The sequence below is a fragment of the Citrus sinensis genome, chromosome 6 (genome assembly GCF_022201045.2).
Source record: "Citrus sinensis cultivar Valencia sweet orange chromosome 6, DVS_A1.0, whole genome shotgun sequence".
Taxonomy (NCBI): domain Eukaryota; kingdom Viridiplantae; phylum Streptophyta; class Magnoliopsida; order Sapindales; family Rutaceae; genus Citrus; species Citrus sinensis.
Window position 1 is genome coordinate 23,765,844 of NC_068561.1, and position 20,655 is coordinate 23,786,498.

General features: G+C 31.0%; 1 protein-coding gene across 1 annotated transcript; it reads right to left on the minus strand.

Moving 5' to 3' along the window:
* Positions 1-11,222: 11,222 nt before the first annotated feature.
* LOC102614067 (cytokinin hydroxylase) lies at positions 11,223-14,313 on the minus strand. The gene is made up of 5 exons (XM_006482195.4): positions 13,905-14,313; positions 13,573-13,799; positions 13,226-13,467; positions 12,617-12,995; positions 11,223-11,828 (listed from the first exon to the last, which is right to left on the minus strand). The coding sequence occupies exons 1-5, from the start codon at positions 14,188-14,190 to the stop codon at positions 11,406-11,408; spliced, it is 1,557 nt and encodes a 518-aa protein (XP_006482258.1). The 5' UTR covers positions 14,191-14,313; the 3' UTR covers positions 11,223-11,405.
* Positions 14,314-20,655: the final 6,342 nt, after the last annotated feature.

Here is a 20,655-nt window from a genome sequence, read left to right on the forward strand (position 1 = left end):
TATATGGAATGGATATGCCTACACTGGCTTAAAATTTCATTGAGGGGTTTCAATCTTGAAGAGTAGACAGTCATTTCTCATCTTCAATAAGGGAAGTGCTTTTGCCACTTGACCACTTTTCAAAGGAATTATGGTGGAGGGTTCTGTTTGAAGTATTCAATTTGTTTGCCTTTATAAAACCCACGAGAATTTTCATACTTGTTGTCGTCCACAAATGTATGCAAAAATTAACTCTTGTCATCCCATGTTGATTGATAAGCGTGCACTTGCAATACCAGTTTCTATAACTGCTTTTGCCTTGAAATTTGGCTAATGTATTTTCGTGGGTGGATTTTTGGCGAATATACCTTCAATCTTCATGTGTAATCAAGTTAAAAAAAAAAAGGAAGAAATTCTTGTTGGATTGCACTTCATTAATACAATGCCAAGGCGCAAGAGGAAGTGTATTAACTGTAATTGGTGAGTTTTGTTGTCAGCATGTCACTTGAATTTTTTTTTTTTTTTTTTTTTTGTGGGAAAATTTCTGTGTATTATATTAACGGGTATTTTAATTTTAGGTACGATTATGAAGCATCTGCCTTCGAAAAGATGGGTGTAAATGTATGTATGGTTGATGTATTTGTTGTAGAACAATTTTCAGAATACGCAAGAGTAAGTGTTGCTTGCCATTAGCAAACCGCACAACGCCACCTGTTACTACTAGTTAACCCCCCAAAAAAATGGAAAAAATAAATAACTGAATTATTCTTACTTAAACAGCCTCTTAGACTGTGTGATACAATTAAAACAGTCTAGAAAGATCCAATTGATATTATTATTAAGAAAATTTCTATATATATATATATTCTCTCTCCGTACCAAACACTAACTTGAATGTAAGTGTACTCTTAACTAGTAAGTAAGACATTCAAACATGTTCTTCATGGATCAAAAGGATCCGAGAGGGAAGAAGGTAAAATTAGTTGGCGATAGATTTACCTCATTTAAACTACTTGAAAAGTTATTGAAAAATAGCATTAAAAAATAAATAAAATTGATTGAAATTCGGATTATGTCATCAGAATATTCAAATTTGTCATCCACATAACTTCAAGACATTTAGACCACAATAAATCTCACTGGTTTATGTAGTGTTTTCCACAAACACTCACACACAACTAATAAAGTTAATTTGACACACACGAAATGTAGCTATCAGTAGCTTAAGGTCAACAAAAATGTGAATTCCCTTTCAATTTGATTACCAAAATGCTTCTTTTTTTATCTTGTAGCAGCTGTAGTAATGAGTAATGTCTTGTAGAATATGTCTTCCTTTGAAAAATTGAACAAATTATTAAAGCAGTAATGCTCCTCCACGCCCAGCAAAACTTCATTTTCATACTACCACATGATGATGATCATTATCAACCATCGGTCTTGGACTTTTTTTTTAAAAAAAAAAAAAAATTACTTTTCCTGTGAATTGTCTCATCAGTGACCATAGAGTCCAACCAAATACTGCTTGAGTGATAAGTCAACCAAAAACCATTTTATATTCTTACTTTTTAAAAAAAAAATACCGGGGGTTGTTTTAAGAAAATGAACGTACTATGATAGAAAAAAAATTCTTGGAGAGATCAGGACAATAAATGAAATTTAGCCAATTCTTTCAAAAATTAAATTTTAACCTCCCACATTTATAGATATTTGATTCTAATTTTTTTTTTTGGTTAAATCTAAAATTTCCGACCTTGTTGCACCAAAATCCAGTTATCGAGGTTATTTTCCTTTGATTGCCAATGCATATACACTTTCTGAATTCTTTCACACTTGTATGGGCACAATAATTAGGAATATCCATGAATTTCAAAGTCTAAAATCCACGAACAATAATTAGAGCTGAAATCGTCGGCAAAGCTTTCACATTTTTTTTTATAGTTTATTTTACAATTTAATGTCAAATAGAAACTATATTAATTGCTCTGAGGTCACCATGCACTATGCCGTTTACTTAGGCTCCATCAAAGCCTATGATCGCGAATCATCTTCTGTAATGCTTTCACTTAAAATCTTTCACTTAAAAGACAAAAGTTTTATAGGAAGAGAAGAAAGCTTTCACTTCAAATCTTTCAGTGGGTCTCAAGAAATATTTTAGAAGATACAGCATTAGAGCTTGTAGTGCTTATCAGCAACAAGTTGACAGTTGATTATAATATATTTCAAAGTGGGCGATGGCGATCTTTTTTTCCTTCATAATCCAAGCTACGTAAATATAACTTAGAAACAGCCACACGCGTGCATGCTTATGACAACGTGTAATTATATTATGAGAGAGCTACTTTTGTTATAGTAGCTAGTTAAACTCTAATACATCCCTTAATTTTGGTTAACATACAATCTCTATATGGTTAACATACAATGTCTATGATAAACAATTTTTGTACCAAGTGCTTGTTGGAAATATGAGTCAATATTACTTCTTAAAAGTTCAAAATATGAATAATATTCATGGGTACTGTTCATCTCATTGTTCACCAGTACTATTCATTCAATGCTAGTCACAACACTGTTAGTACTGTTCATTCAATACTATCCATCACTCGGCAGCAATCATAAAATTCATCGAGGTGTACGCAAAGCACTATCCTTAAAACCAATTTCCGCTCCTTTAAGAATATTTCTCAATACAAAAAGGACACAAATAATACGGAATGACCTCCAAGATTAATGCAATGACACTGTTATGAAATTGCACAATAATTTAGAATAACAAAAGAAAATCGATGAAGAAAATATGAGATAAAATGAGAGGAAATAGTTGTACCTTAAAAGTTTTGTATATCTCTTTTATGTGGAGATACCCTCTATAATACTTTTTCTAATTCAATTTGAATTAGTAATTCACTTCCCAAATTTTTTATCCCAAATGATGTGTCATTAATTGGGTGGTTGATAATTCTTTACAAGATTCAAGTGAATTAATTGTATTATCTCACCAACCAATTGATAAATGACACATAATTTGGGATAACTTTTTGGGATAAAAAATTTGAGATGTGTAGCATTACTCTTCATTTCCCTTATTTAATTTGAATTAGTTATCTATATCTCATAATTTGACTCAACTTAAATAATTCGAATCATATTTAGATTTGACTTATTGTTATTAAATCAAATAATGACTAATTTCAAATTAAATATAAAAGCGATTACTCTCACTTCCCCCATATCAATCTCTATGTGCTAGCCTTCAAGCTACCTGCCTAACATGTGAGCAGCGAACCTAACTCGAGGCCAAGTCCATTGATCGAGCTCTCATAATCATGCCACATATGGTGCTTCTACTGATGTAATGTGGTACCTACTGCCTGCCGCCTGACGGCACGGCTTATTTCTCATCTCCAGATTTTGCACACCCAATTAAACCCCACACCAAAAATTCAAGAATTGTATTAATATTTAATTAGAAGTTAATGAACTAAACGTCACGCTTATGTTAGCCTTTAATTCTTCGATTAATTTTATGAACACGCTAATCTTAATCTGAAGATTTTGCCTGAGCCTGAGTCCAAACCTAATCTTGACTTTTTCTGTTTTGCAAGAAAAATTGCCGCAGATCGAGTAGATCGGTTGGCGCCGATACTGTTAGGATTTGCTTTTTGCTTGTCGGTCAAACAAGAATTTCTTGCAGTCTGAGATTTTCTTTAAAATATTCAAAACACGTACAATCATTTGATCATTATCTTTAGTTTTTAAGATTTATCAAGAGATTTTCCTGTAATTTTGAATCAACGGGTTGGATTTTGCTTTATATTTTAATTGTTCTTCAGTTAAAACTTAAAAGAACAATTAACTTGTACGTGTTAAATTGCTGCCATTTTCATGAAGATGAATTTCCATGTTTGTTGTTTCCAACACGTGAATGTAGTACAGTCAAGCCATTCGAAATTTGCCCCAACGGTCGAATCAAGGTTAATTTCTTAAAGTTTGTAGAGATTTTTCTTTCTAGATCTCTATGCGTTTTTTCCAGTGGCGGACCTGCACGTGGGCTGCCCGGTCTAGTTTAGAAACAATCATTTACACTCCTTACTTTTTTAATAATTTAGTAAAATAATAGAGTTTTCATTTTATTCTCATATTTGTCCCTAACTCAACTACCCTTATATTTTCATCAATTTAGTATAACAATAGAGTTTTCATTTTATATTTAAATATGTCCCTAACTCAATTACCCATATGTTTTCATTAATTTTATATAATAATAGAGTTTTTATTTTATTTATAAATATGTCCCTAAGTCAATTATATTATTTTCAATTGAAATTAGTGACTTATTTTATAAAATGATTCAATTATATATTTATTGAATAATTGAAAACATTAGGGTGTTAAAATTTTATTACTGCTTTAATTTATTTTAAAAAGCTTCTAATTAAAAAATATATATGTCAATGTAATATAACATCATCACTAGACTTAAAATTACTTACAGAAATAACATATAGTAACAATTATCAATATTTTCATAAAATTTTAATGTGAATTTTCATATTTTATTTATTAGTTATATTAACTAAGAGGACAAGTTAGAAAATAAAATTTGAGTATTTTAAGAGTTTTTAATAGAAGAATCATCAACTTCTAATTATTTAAAGAGAGATAGAGCATCTGACAAAGAAACAACTGCACCCAAATATTTTTTTGCTGAATTGAGTTGAGTTAATTATTGAAACTTTTGATTAAAAATATTTTTACAATTTGAAAGGATTAATAAATTTTAATTATTTAATTTATTAAGTCGGGTAATTTAGTACTTCACTTCAAGCATAAACAATTTTTAATTGATTGTAATTACATGTATTGATCTATTTTAATTTAAAATTCTTAATTGATTTTTTAATCCTTATATAATTACAAGTTATTATAGGTTGCAATGTCAAATTCTATAATTAAAAAATAATATTTTAAAATTTGAGTTGTCTTTTGTTTTCTACTCTTTTTTATAATTATTTTTGTTTATAGTACATATTTAGAGAGATAAAGTTTATGGTATTCCTGCTTATTTAATATACTTATTTCTACTTATAAATTTCTATGTTCGCTTCAAAATGTAAATTTTAAAATTTAGCTCAGGGTAATATTAAATCCTGGATCCGCCCCTGATTTTTTCCCCTCTGTTTTTTTTTCCCTTCTGGCTTAATATTTGCTTTGAAACTTAGAACGTTATAAAAAATTATCAAATTATCCAATATTTTTTTAAAAATTCATGGATAATGATATTCTTGTTGTTAACTATTTGTGTTGATAGTAGGCTTACAACTCTACTATTAATTATCAGTAGACATTTATTACACTGTTCTAAAATAATGTTGTGATGTTGTAGATTGAATATCTGAACTCAGAACATGTTAAATTATCAAATATATTTTTAAATATTTGAAAAAAAATTAATCAGAGTCGCAATTCACGATGCTTGTAACCCTACACTGAGAAGTGATCATAATGGCTTTAAAATAGTCAAAAATGTAATCCACAATGCGGTATAAGCCATCAAGAAAGCTCCTTTTTAATTAAGAGAAGGATAACTCAGTTCTTAAAGTGAAAGTTTCGTCTTAGAAAATATCAATATTAATATTTATTACATAAATGCCGAAACCTATTATCATTATTATTACTACTACTTTTTTCACTATTCCATGTTTGATATATGCAAGCATTGATTTTGGATACAACCACTAATTTTATATTAGATTTGTCAGTATTTATCAAATATTTTAGTAACTTTAATTGATCATAATATAAAGGCAGTCATAATTTTATTTATTATTGACAATGCTCCCACTGGTTTTTTTACTTTGTAACTAAGTTCAACTTTAGACTTATTTTTTTCAACTCGAGAGATTTTACTATCTCAACTAACTAGATGTCACGACCACCTCACCCTAGTCACACAGTCATAATTTCTTACCTACATTATTTTTTGTTCAATTTTCAGGGTGCTACTTGTAGTCTAACTCATTATTTGAAATGTCCATTTGTCAAAACAATGTGCTACTTAGGACTTAGGAGCTGCTTGGATTTTTTTGTTTTTTTTTTTTTTGTTTTAAATATTTGTAGCACAAATCTGGCTTTCGCTCGAAAGTATGTAATGAGATATAGTAAGCCACTTGACCTTTGCATATCTAATAATATCAAAACCTGAATCACACCTTTGTAGAAGAAGAAGAAGAAGAAGAGAGCAATTTAGCAATTTTTATAATCATGTTTATGTTTTTTAATTGATTAGTACAAAATAAATTATAATTTTATTGCTGGAGAACAGAGTGGAGGAGAGATGAAAGATTATGATATTGACGATGGTGGTGGTGGCGCATGATTTGATTTTATTATTTGTTTTTTAATACAACTGTTTTTGAGATCATTTTAATAAAAGTAAGTGCTTATTTATATAATAAGGATTTGAAAAAGATGGTCATTATCTTTGCTTTGACCTCCATAAGCTCTTTGTCTTACATTATAAAAATAAAATAAAAAATCACTTTTCGCCACTCATATAATAATACCCACTCGTGCAAGAGGGTAGAAAAGAATGAAAAGATTTCTTGTCTAATCGTAAATCACAATCATAGGATAATTTCTTTTATATTTTGTTTGTTTGTTAATTGTGCTCCCCGAAAAGTGTTATTTGCACGACATATTTATTTTCGTGCTGTACAGAAAACTGGACTCCCTACTTCATACGTTTATACGAGAGTATATGGGAGACAACTTAAAAGTATTTATGCCTCTCACAGACGACTTTCACCCATTAGTGTATTTTGGACCCCTTAACCCCCCACAACCGAAAAAAAAAAATACAGTTCCAATATCAAATAAGAGATCTTGGTGCAGATGTCATATTAAAAAACTACTTGACTTAAACCTATTGGGTAAATGAAAATTATATGATATGAGTTCTGTCACTTCATTATAAATTAAAAATAAATTGGTGTAAAACATCGTTGTATTACTCTAATCTTTACTTATAAAGTGACGATACATCCTCATGAGAGAATAAATAATTAGGTAGCAACTCTATTGTAGAATTAAACTTAAATTTTAACGAATAAATAGCACACTACAATTAATGAATTCCACCACCTTTAAATTAAGGCATGCATATTCCCAAATTATTTCTGGAATATGAATAAATACGAATAATTAGGTATAGAGTTAAGATTTTTAATATAGTTTTTAAAATTACCTTTAAATTAAGGGTTCATTTCTATACATTTAGCTTATTCATTATTTATTATATTAACATTTTCTTTTCTTGTATAATAGCCTTTAAATAAAACGTTATAATCCACTGGTTCACATCAATATTGTCTTCCTCACCTTCAAAGTTTTGTTATTGATCTATATCTTTTCCTGAAGGATACTCATTGCATATGGCATTCTATCACAAGTAGCTTTCATTACACGGGAAAATGAATGGTTATTGACTAGAGAAAAGTAATTCCAATAAGCTATTTAGAATGCTGCTTTACTTTCTCTGTTTCACAAGTGTTCTCAGTTCTTACACATATTTCGTAATTTTTTTTTTATTTTTTAAAAAGATAATTCTCACTTCTTCTTTTTTTTTTTCCATCTTAATTTAATTCTAATTATTTGGTTGAAACAAGTCGATTTCACCCTTGTAATAAAAGATTAAGAGATCAGTTCCTTGTAATACTGAGAAGGAAAATTCTTTATTATGTGTTAGTGCATATAGTTTATGGCAGATTAGTCGTTAAGAGTGAGTGAAATGAAAAAAAAAAAAATATATCTATCAATCAAAAACTCATTGTTCCTTTACTGGTACTAATTCGATTAATCAACTAGTACTTTTTATTATTATTATTATTATTCTCAAATAACAATGACAAGAAATGTTTTGAGGCATTTTTATTTTTCAAAAAGGAAATCGATTCCCTTAGAGATTAAAGGGAATTTACCCTCTCAAACGAGCATGAGTCTCTGGCCTCGTCTATGCTAAATAGACAGGGCCTTATCACTGTCAATTTCTGCCGCAGAAAGCACAAGTTTTGGTCAACCATTAAGCTAAAGTTAAAGATTAATTCAATAACCATCATCATGAGGGGATTTGCTGTGGTGAGAAAAAAAGTGATTCCTATATTCAACTAGTTGATTACGCCTCGTCCTAGCCGTCTTTTGGGCTAATTTTCTTCATATCTGTTCCATAGAAGTAAGTTTTCTTCATATTTGTCCATATTTTCAGCTATCAGTTGCCTTTGCGGAATGCTCACCATTTTCTTTTTCCTTTTCCAACTAAAACACACGCTTCACATGTATCACACAATTCACACAAATACAGTCTTAGTTCGCTTCTTTGTGCCGACAATTAAGTGATTGAAATAAATTGGAATTTTGATGTAATGTAGAAAGTATCGTTATTCATGTATATTTGAAAGGAAAAAGTCCAATCCAACTATAATACGAGGGTGAATTAAGTTTGAATTTTATATATATGCACGTCTTGATCAAATGGTTTTAAACAATAATCTTTAGTTAACCACTTGAATTCAAATCTTATTCTTAGTTTGTTGTGGTTAAAAATTTATAATTAACAAATATTATTTTATGCAGGTTATGAAGAAAATTATGTCACAGCAAGCATTACTTGGAAAATTAATTAGTTCAAGTTATTATGGAGGAGAATTTTCTCAATTAGCTGGTGGTAAATCTCTTCTCTGTGGGCCAAGACGTCTAGGCTGCATCGTAATTAAGAAAGTTATTTAGACACGGCCCCACAGATTTTCAATTGTAATTATTAGTTAATTGATTGTAATAAACATATATACGTATAACTCTTTGGAGGGTGATTGTAATATATTTGACTGAACTAAAAACCACAAGCTCACCGTAAAATTAACACATCACGTAATCTTGTAAAATCGATTCTCTTTAAGCATATACCAATGACTTTTTACAGAATCCCTCTTGTTCATCACCCCAAAAGCCAAATTCGTTCCAAGGACAGGTGAAATATTATAGTCATAGAGAAAAAGAACAAACAAAAATTGTACCTAACGAAGAGCATTATTAGCATTTGCATTTGCATTTGCACATCCCCATAAAATATAAAATGAGCGTGGCAACAGGAATTTTTCGGAACGAGTGACAGAGAAGGAGAAATAATTTAATTAATACTCGGTGGTTGAACAAAAAGAAGAGTCATGTTACCATCTATAGCCCGCGAGTATGCTACGATTAATTCCACCAACTTTTTTCACTAGTCTTGAAATTTTCATTGTAATTTTCAAATTTTGTCTTTTGTTTGCGTAATACATAAGTTGGGATTTATAAAATAAAAAGATTAAGGATGAATTTGGAATTGAGGTGTTGTAGCTTTTAAGCTACAGCTGCTGTGGGAAAAAAAAATTGTAACTATGAAATAAAAGTTAATAATATCTAGTAAATATAAATTTTAAATAATAATTTTGATGAAATTATTAAAGATATAATAGATTTTTTATTATACAAATAAAAAATCATATTAACATAACTTCCAAACTACAGCAGTTAGTGTTTACCAAATACTTTAGTACTGTAGCTTTTAAGTTACATCTGTCCAATTTCAATCCCAAACGCACCCCAAGACTTACGGAAAATTTGAGATTGATGGTGGATCGACTGAGGTTCTTTCTGAATAAACTTTTTATAAGTAAAGTTTTTTGTGAGCAATTGCTTGTTAATAGATAAGATATGATTGACATTTTCCTTGCAATATTTCAATTCAACCACTTTTCTTCTTATAGATAAAATTATAAGAATAGTGAAATCTGAAGGAGGCTATCTTAATTCCATAAAGGAAAGTGTAAAAGGTTGTAAGTCTCACGCATGGTTGTACGGCAGCCCTACCCGAAAAAAGAATGATAGAAATTTCGGTAGTGGTAGGAGCAGAAGAATCGCACAGACGGGTGTAGGCAGATGATGGGGTGACTTATTAGAAAGCAAAATATATTAAAAGATTCATGGTGACCCTACATTTCTAAAAATCACAAGTTGGCAATTTTTCATATTTTAAAGCTATAAGCACTTTGATAAAAATCAATTGAATTGATTGAAAGGTTGGAGAATAAGTTACCATGATTACTTAAATATATTAAGTGTTATGAAGCATCAAAGTAGAGAGGAAACAAACCTACAAAGTGTTGGCTCCACTGGCAATAGAGTCTCCTTAAGTGATTTGATTGAGTTTGCTCTCCAATTCGAGTCGCAGGGAAGTCGCATTTATTAGGAGAACTTGTGCCTTTTGGTTCAAGCGGGGACTTCTAATCTAGGTTGTGATACGAGCTTAAAGGTACCTCCCACAGTTGGTGCCTTCCCCAAAATAACTCGTGGTTAAGAAAAAAAAAAAAAAAGTAGAGAGGAAACACTTTTTTTGAGCATCTCAAGCTTATCTGAACAGCTCTAAGCTCAAGGACTTCAGTCTTTTAAGTGCCAATATGACTACATAAGGACAAGTTTGTGGCAACTTGATTATAGTTTTATTGGCAAAAAGCAAATCACAATGTATGGCTCTTTAATTTTGAGTGCAATTAATAGCTGTTTTGTAGCTTCATTCTTTTAGTTTCATCTCTATCCTTTCACTATTTATAAATTTTAAAAAATTGCTACACAGCAGTACAATGCTTACAAAATTCAATTCGTGCACTCAAGTATTAATTAAAAAATTCAAATAGACACGAATGCGGAAAAAAATAATCGAGATTTACCCATGAATATGATAAAATCTACAAGAGCTGCCAATGAATATATTTTATTGATAGCTGAAGATTAGACTGCTGATATTTTTATCAACAAAACTTATCTTATCAACAAAACTTATCTTAAAACAAAGCTCAAAACAACCCTTTAATTACAATAATCACATCATTTATTGAATTCGTGAGATGATAATTTTCAGAAGATCTCTAAATTATTGTAAATCCCAACTTACTCTCATTTTATTCAAAAAATAAAGAAAAAAATGAGAATGAGTTAATGAATTTTTTTTTTGTCCTCTTAATAAATTACCATGTCAAACATATTAAACATGATAATAGAATTCAAGTCCTTAGTGATGTGATTTTGTTTTTCCAAATTTAATTTGAGAAAACCTACATTAATTTGAACCGACTTTCATATAAGGTTGTTCCCTGTAGATTTTTAATTGTGTCGTTAATAAAATTTTATATATTAAAAAGAAGATATATGGAAAATAACAATTCAAATAATTCTTGAACTATAAGATTGATAGACCTTTTTCTTTTCTTTTTTTTTTCATTTTTAAAGGTACCGCTGTGTACAAAACTTATTACATCTCTCTCTGTGAAGAAAAGAAAATATTTGGACAATAATTATACTCTTAACAACTCAGCTACAAAATTAATATTGATCTCTCAAGTATCTACTGGTTCCAAGTATACTTGAACTCCATACTTAGGTTTAATTGTTAGAACAACGACAGGAGCATGGCGATAACTGTCTGAAATTGTGAAGTTGAAGCGGGAAATTAGCATAGCTAAGATGATTTTGGCCTCCATCATGGCAAAAGATTGGCCTACACAATTTCTTGGACCGGCGGCGAAGGGGAAGAAATGGCGGCCAGAGGCGAATGTTCTTGAAGCAAATCTGTCAGGGTTGAACTCATTTGCATCTTTGCCCCATAATTCTTCACTGTGATGTATAGCAAGCATTGGAATCCAAATTGATAGTCCCTTTGGGATCAGGAGGTCACCTAACTTAATGTCTTCAAAGGCCATTCTCGGAAGAACGGTAGCCGGTGGGTACAGTCTCAGTGATTCATTTATTACCATATTCAGCTACATGTAATAAAAAAAAAACCATGTTATTCAGATTTATGCATTGACGTCTAATAAAAATAAAAGAGATTAATTAAGCTACTGAAACGAAAGTAAATTACATATACCTTGTCAAATCACTAGCATAGTTCCCTGGACTCTTTCCAAGTTTTCAAATAAGTGTTGTACCAATGGCAATACTATGTCCTTTGACTCTTTTTAACTTTCTTTTTTCCTTTTTCGATTGCGGATTCATACCAGCTAGGCTTCCAAAAGATTTAATCATTGGGTTCTTTAGCATTTCAATTTTTAAATTAGAGAATTCTCTTAAGCGTTTTGACTCGTAATTAATTAGACTATACCTTGAGCAACTAAGTTATAAAATCTAATTTCATGAAGTGGAGATCCATGAACTAAGCCTTGCAAATATTTATTTTATTCTTGATCTTAGTCAATATCATTTTATCAGAAACGAACAAACTGTCCACAAGATTAGCATCACCTTTTGTCATAGGTTTTTGTGTTTAAAATATTGATTTAGTGTTCAATTCAAAACTGAAAATTCTTTGAAATTGTAAAAAAAAAAAAAAATTAAGCAAACAGTTTCTCCTAGTACAATTTGGTATGGATGAAGTTTTGGGTAAATAACCATTTTTGGGTTAGAAGTATGAGAAACGTATTGCTTGATGACTAACTTCTTTTGCAAAACAACAAGAAACAGATCAAAACAAATCAAACCAGAACCAATAATTAAAAAAAAGAAAGAAACTAAATTAATAAAGCTAATAATGAATCAATTTCTTGGCTACCTGAGTGAGTTTAGGGAGATGATCGACAGAAGGAGCATCCCCATTGCAGACTTGTTTTACCTCGGCACGAATCTTTTCTTGCCATGAAGGGTTGCTTGCCAGTAGCATGACTGTCCAAGTGAGTAACAAAGCTGTAGTTTCATGGCCAGCGAAGAAAAAAGTTTTGCATTCATCCATTATTAGTTGAAAATTTAAGCTGAATCCATTGCCTCTTTTATTTTGCATCTCGTTAAGCAACATGCCTAATAAATCATTCCCATAAGAACTGCTTCTGCCAATTTCTACACAGTCTTTTCGGCTTTGTATGATCTCCATTAGCAGTCTCTCCACTTCCATCTTCAATGATTTTATTTCTCTGTTGTATTTACTAGGAAAAAACCTGAAAATAGAAAAAAAAAATCAAAAAATGTCTTTGACAGGGTGAATCTGCTAATGGAAAAGGAATCGATTTAATTAGGGACTAGAACTTTTGATTAGACACAAGAGAGAGAGAGAGAGAGAGGAAAAAAGATTTTAATGAAGATGCTTATAGAAAAATATGGAATCTGATAAAGTGAAAAAAAAAAATTACATCTTAGCAATGAAAAATAAATAAATAAAAAATCTTACCGGCTGCCTGGAAAGCAGAGGTGCCTGCTAGATTGAGCACAGAGGTGTTGCAAGACGGTAAGAAGATGGAAAATTTGCTGTCCTTTCTCATAGCTACTATCGAATTCGGTTCTTGAAATAATATCGGCAGTGAGTCTAGTCATGTATTCTCCAATTTCAAACTCTTTTTGCCCTGATTCTACTGCATTTTGCAGAGATTTGAGCATCTTGTTAGTGCACTCCACCATGTGCCCCGCATAGCTCTAGTGACCAAAACATTCCCAATAAAATGATTAAATTATGTTAGCCAAAAGAATTAAAGTTGATAAAAGTGATCATACGTGATACATGTCATTATTTTATTATACCTTGAGCCTATCTCCCATGAATGCAGGGGCAACAATATGGCGTTGATGGTACCAATCTTCTCCGTTGGCCATTAATAAGCCCTTGCCGATAAAATGCTTTGAACCTTGTTGTTGCAGCCACGATTTTCCAGCTTTTGTGCTGAATTTTGTCAGCAGTTCTTTGATCAAGTCCGTTTCTGACAAGCACATCCTCGGCTCTATCCCATTCCAATATATAAATCTCTTCCCTACATACATATATATACATATATGCATCAACCAAACAGTAAAAAGAAAAAAGAAAAAAAAAAGTTTTTAGTACGAAGAATTGTTGTATGTGTATGTGTAAGTACCGTATTGTTGGGACCAAATAACGTAATGCGGCAAGAGGCGGCCGACGATGTCGTGGTGGATGTGATCATAGTCTTTAGAAGTGGATTGGGAGATTAAGGCGGCCATTTCCAAGATGTTTCCGGTTAAAGGCCGGGGATTAGGGCCACGCACTCCTTGCCTCGCCATAATTTTCTTGATGCGTCTTGGTGTTAGCCAGTAACATGAGAGAGTATCATATGCAACTCTAAACAATAAACTCACAAATATCACAGCAACACTACTAATTAGCAACACCACTATAGCCATGATGATGGTGGTTCACTGCTTTGGTTTGATCAATTTTCTTTCTTTTATTTATTTATTTTTTTAATTGACAACACAACAAAATATTTTCGCTAAACAAGTGAATTTTGTTTGCACACAAAGAGAGGGAGGGAGACGCTATTTATAATTGTGTACGGTGAACAGAGGGGCTCGATACTTCTTTGTTTATACCAAGTGCCACCAAAAAAAAAATAAAATAAAAATTAAATATGGGGTGAATTTTTAATGGTAGTATTTTTTTGTGAGTGGGATGGGATAATTGAATATAGGGTGAATTCTGTACATGCTAGATTTGGGAAGAGTTAAGAGGTGTATGGGTAATTAAGGAGATTAAGGAAAGATTCTTTAGTGTTGTAAGAATTAATTAATTGATTTATTTTAATTAAGATTAACTGGTTTAATAATTTTACGGCTACGAGTAGAGAACGTGTGTAGGCTTAGTGGGTTGACCACTATATCAAAACATAATCCAGCATTGACATTGACATATATGGCAGTTGAATTAAATGAGAATTCTGAATAAGAAATATTTGATGGATTTTTCTTGTGTCATTGAAATTGAATTCTCTTGTTCACCTTATGGTAACAAAATCCAATAACTGTCCTTACTAAAGGAAGCTTATATATTTGATTCATGTATCCATTCTATGAAATATGGGTGAAATTTGCATTCACCGAAAAAAAAATGTTACTTTCCTTTTTAAAGTGAAATTTAGGTTGTAAAAAATAACTGCCTAGTCTAGACCTAGACGATAGGGTTTGAGTAATACCCAATCCACGAATGAGACCAAATCGTACTTCACTTGATAACCCAGATTTCATTAAAAAAAATTAAAAACAATATTTATTCCACCAACTTATTACATACATTTGAAATTTTTAAATATTTTAAATCCATATTTTCAAGCTAAATTTCATTAAAAGAAAATTACAAATAAAATTATATACATAACATAAAATCCGAGTTTTTAGCCTGAAAAAAAAAAAGAAAAGAATGCTAGGTTTTTAAGGCCCAACTTAAGTGTTCAATAAAACATGCTTGGACAGGATACAGGCATTACCATACCTGGGATCAGCACCGGGTTTTTACCATCCTAATGATATCTCACAAGATTTTATAAAGTGATTTACCATTCTTTTCTTGGATAGTAAAAATTTCATAATATGTCTCATAGAGTTCATTAGATTCTAATTAATTGAGTTTTTTTTTCACATTATGTAAATTTGTGTATTTAAAAAAAAATTGTTCAGACAATTTAAATTTATGTCTATTTTAGTGATTATAAAATAAAATAAAATTTATAAGACACAAATATTCTGTTCTTAAAATTCACAACGCTCTTAACAGCACAATTAACTAAACACCGAGATATTTTTTATCCAATTGATCCCACATAAACACCTAGATATTTTTTATCCAATGAATCCCACATAAAGCAGATTATTTTATAAGCAGCAACAAGTCCAAAATTCTACAGTGCGGTAGTTGAGTACCTCATAATAAATTACTTGGTGTTAGATGGTAGGCTCAAGATCTCCACGGAGAGGGGAAAATAACATGAATCCTTCGCCATCCAACTGGAAGGTAACACTCTTCATCAGTGGAAAAATGGTACCCTATTTGTCGGATGTTGAAACTTTAATACCGCTTATTAGGGGAGGGATTATGATATCTACCTGCCCAATTTAAAAACCTAACTCATCTGTTATATTAATTTAAGTCCATTTAATTTATCACTATTTTTCTAATCATTTGTAGGAACATTCAACCACTCATGACCCTTTTTATGCAAAGATAATTCTGGTACTATTCTACACTTACTATTAAATTATCGTCGTGTACATTATGATATGACTAGTTGAGATGGAGATAACAAAAACATTTAACAAAGAAGGTGCAGCATATACATACCGGCAAGAGATGATGATAAACAAGTGTGTTAATTGTTATATATATATGGAAGCAATGTACTTCTAGATCTCGAATCTGGATTAGTCAGGGTCCAATGCGGTCGAGAGACACCGGATGATTTACATTAAAAAAAAAAAAAGTGAGTATTCAAAGGTTCTTAAATCTAAGTTTTGATGATTTAAAAAAAGAAAAACATATATCTCTTTCTAGGGATATTAAGCACATAATTAATTTCTAATCGGTGCCGTCCAATTTAGCCAATGAATGGACTCTCATCTCCATCGTCCCCATAACCTGGCAGGGCAGGGCTTCCCTTCTTCTATAATTGGACTCTGCCGCTGGCGCCAATTCTGCCGTAAAATCACAAGTTCACTCAGCAGTCACCTGACAGTTCACGAATTTTTGTTTATTTTGTTTTATTTCGTGACTTCGTCGTTTCTTTATTTATTTATTTATTTAATTATTATTATTATTAGTTTTTGTTTTCGCATGATTGCTAGCTACTCGCTGGAGCCTAGAAGCGACCACTGATAAAACCCCCGCTACCATTTATCGAAACCAAACAATTTGAACATGATTTAGTCAGAGATTTTCAAATTGACACAAAATGATGTTAACGTCCACATAAACTTTTTGTTTTTAACCCCGCCCGAAAAAAAGAAAAAAGAAATGGGAAAAAAGAATATGATAAAATTGAACGACGCTAAATCCAAAATGCAAGAACATCGTTTTGAAAATCAATCAAATGACTCATCATTATCAAATTATGTTGAACACTTTTTTATCAGTTTCTCTGAATTATTCGATTTCTGAATTTGGTCTTCTAATTGAAACTTGATACTGGCTAAATTTGGTGAGTTCAGAGCCTTCCCGGTCCATGCAAAAATAGTAATTCTTCTTCAATCAGCAGATAGTGCTCATCAAATTAGCCGAAAATTTCTGCACTGTTGCTTTCTTTGCATGTTACTTTCCGCATGCGATTTTCTAATTAGGCCCCCCCACTTCACACTACTCTTTGAATTCTTCATTGATTTTTTTTTTTTCCCTTCTCCATTGAGTTTTGTCTTTTTTAGAATTTTTAATTTTTCTTTTTGAAAGTATTGCATTGTTTCAATCATACAATCTATCATTGGTGTACAGCTTGGTCAAATGCTTTAAGAACAGATAATTCCTAAAAATACCCAAAAAAAAAAAAAATTGGTTGTATCTTACGCACATAAAAGAGAATTACCTTTAGAAGAACATTATTCTTCAATTTATTTATTTTTGAGAAAACGACACTAAACTTTGTATGACTTCTATTTAGGACTGTTCTGAATGTACAATGCAAGCTCACTACTAATATTTTATTTCAGTTGGAAAAATACAGTCAAATGTTTGGGGTGGTATAAGCGCGATTAGGGGGTGGTAACTCATATTAAAGGAGGAAACTTTATGCAGATGCAGAGTTCCATTACGATTAATGGGCGGCTTGCTCAAATATACACTTAGACTTCTGATGTTTGAAAAATGGTCATACGCAGGGACGGATGCTGGAAATTTTAGTTGCAGGGGTGCATGAAAAATGTAGAACAAATTAATATTACAATTTATTAACATCATTTTAAAATAATATAATTTAAAAAATGAAAATATTAATACCCCTTTTTTCACTTGTACTCTTTAAGTGGCATGCTGTTCATGAAGATTTTTTTTTTTTTTGGGTTTTTAATTATTTATGTTGATTGTCATGTTACAACGGCGTGTTATGTTTTGAAGAGCAATAAGCGGCCTTGGAATAAATTTATTCATATTTTATGAAAGTATCTAGTCAAATAAGATTTAGATATATATCCAAATAAAAATAACAAAGAATTTATTAAAGTTTGGTCCAATGTCCTTAAATGATAAAATACAATATTACTTACCTCTTGGGTGTTGCTCAACTGACCGTGTGAATACGCGTAGGTTTCTCATCCCCATCCAAACCATAAAAAATAACAAAATATTAGTTGAGAAATTAAAGAAAGAAAGTAGATAATAAACTAATATTATCAAAGATCGGAACAACAATAAATTTGGAAATAAGTTGAAAATTATATTTTTGAATTGAATATTAAACTAGTAAAGAGAATTATGATTTGTTATTACCTAAGAGGAAAGATAAATTGTACTAAAGTTATAATAAAATTGTAAGATTTTAGAGGTATCAATGACTAAACCATTTACGGTAAAAGTTAAGTTACAAAAGACTAAAGATATTGAGAATATTAATTCATTTAGGAACATCTTTTAACTTCTATTGTAATTTAGTATACAACATTTGCGCATTATTTTTTTTCTTTTTCAGAATTCTTAGAGGTGCCATGGCCTCTCCCCGTCTTTGTGCCGGCCATTGATCATACGCTTTTAATGATTTTACCGTTCGACTAGGTTAGCCGAGAAAACTTTTGACTCCAAAGGTTTTAAAATATATACAACTATCATTTTTTTTTAAAAATTTATCTTTTGATTTCATATTTGGGCTGCATGCACTTATTACCAATGTGCTGAGCAAAATTAGTCCGGATAGATTTTAAATCATAATATTAGCCGAATTATTAGTAATGTAATACTAGAATATTCCTTGTATAGATTTATATGCGTACAAACTTCTATGTAAACTTTTAACTTGTAAAAAAAAAAAGTGATGATAGTTTTATCAACTCTCTCATGACTAAATTATTTATTTTTCAATTTTTTTTTTTATTTGAGTGTGTTCATTCATCTTACCTCTATAGATATTCTATCAATGGTGTGAAAACTGAAAAGAGTCAAAGTTAGGTAAAATAATCACTTATAAATGGAGCTTAAATTTTAACTGTACAATGTTGCTTATTATGTTACCAACTCGGTGCTAATAGGACTGAGAGTTCTGTATAAAAAAGTGCAAACAAGCTTGGGAATATTATAAGTCCGGTACTTATATTTTTTTTGGCTCGGGTTGGCTATATGTTTGTTCAAAAACTTCAAAGCACCCTTGGATTGGAATATAGAGATCCTATAAAAGGCTGCAGCTAATTCACAAGAAAAGAAACCTTTGACTTTGTAGAGAATCGACTTCTTTACTTATCTGCAGGTAGTCAACAAGTTTTTACTTTCATTACCGAGAATCATCAATGCTTTTAAAAGATTCACTAATCAGTGCTCGTGCATGGAATTTGAAATTCGTGTATTCTCATGCAACTTGCATAACTGGGAGACAGCATTTCTGCCTAAATTTATGACCCTGAATTTCTATATATGTACAAAGAGATACATGAATATCATTATATTCCCAAAAAAAAATTGGTGAAGGGAGGTACATGAATATCAATGCATATATGAAATAATTTCATGCAACGTCCATCAAGTATTAAATAATCATATCATCAGTTATATATCCCATGCAGTATTGTCTGGTTCCCTTCTTGTTTGGCACATGCAATCTGCAGCTATTTCTGCTCACAAAAACTGCGGCAATTTCTTTGGTTATCCATTTGAGTGGTACTTTAGATTAATTGGAATGCGTTTTAATTATCCTCCTTAACTGGGTGGTATTATAATTAACTAAATTAACTGGTAAAATTTTTGGAGAAAATATTGTAACTTGCATTTCAAAGTATCACTTGAGCAGTACCATAACCCCGATGTTGGCATGTGTAATTTAGTCGAAAAACTGCTAGATAAATTTGATACTTGTATTAAATAATGAAATTAATTACACTTGATATATTCTATTACGGGTTGAAGAATCCCAACTAGCCAGGAAAACCGATTAGATAAAGGTCACAACCGGCGGTGACTGATTGAATGATTGAGATGCATGTCATAAAAGAAGATACATGCATTCAAAATCAAAATTCAACAAATTCTTACGTGAACCCAGTGCATGAATTGTTTGAAGTCAAAGTAAAATTAGGCACCACTAACTAAATCCCTAGGACCACCACAAACAATTTCCCTTAACTGTTTTTTTTTCTTCTTTTTAATTTTTTTTCTTCTTCTTTTTGTTTTTCTTTCGTGGGAGCAACGTTATTAACATCTAAGGAAGGAAGTTCAATTATGAACAGGTGCCACATTAATTAAAAATATATATTAAATATGGTAGTAACGGTCAAAGTTTCATAGAAATTGGTACAGTTAATTACATGACTAATCTACAAGCTTCATTTCACGTTTAGAAAGCATTCATTAATTAGTAACGCAAGTATGAAAGCATAATTTGAACGAATATATCTCGATTTTTATCATATTCATATTAAATAGTAATAGTAATCATAAAAAAATTAAGAAAAGGATCCCGTAAAGGAGTCGAACTTACATTGATTCGCTCTGCAAAATTTATATAAAATGGTATACATATGTGGTATTCACATTTAGAAAGTTTATCAAGACTTGCTTAGTTTGATAAAGGGGCAGTTAATTAGAGCCAGTTTTTAGAATCTGCATCCTTTAGGACATGTTCTATCTAAAAATTCAGTTCACTTATCTAACGGTTGGGATTGGTGAGTCGGTGCGTGAAACATATCTAACAT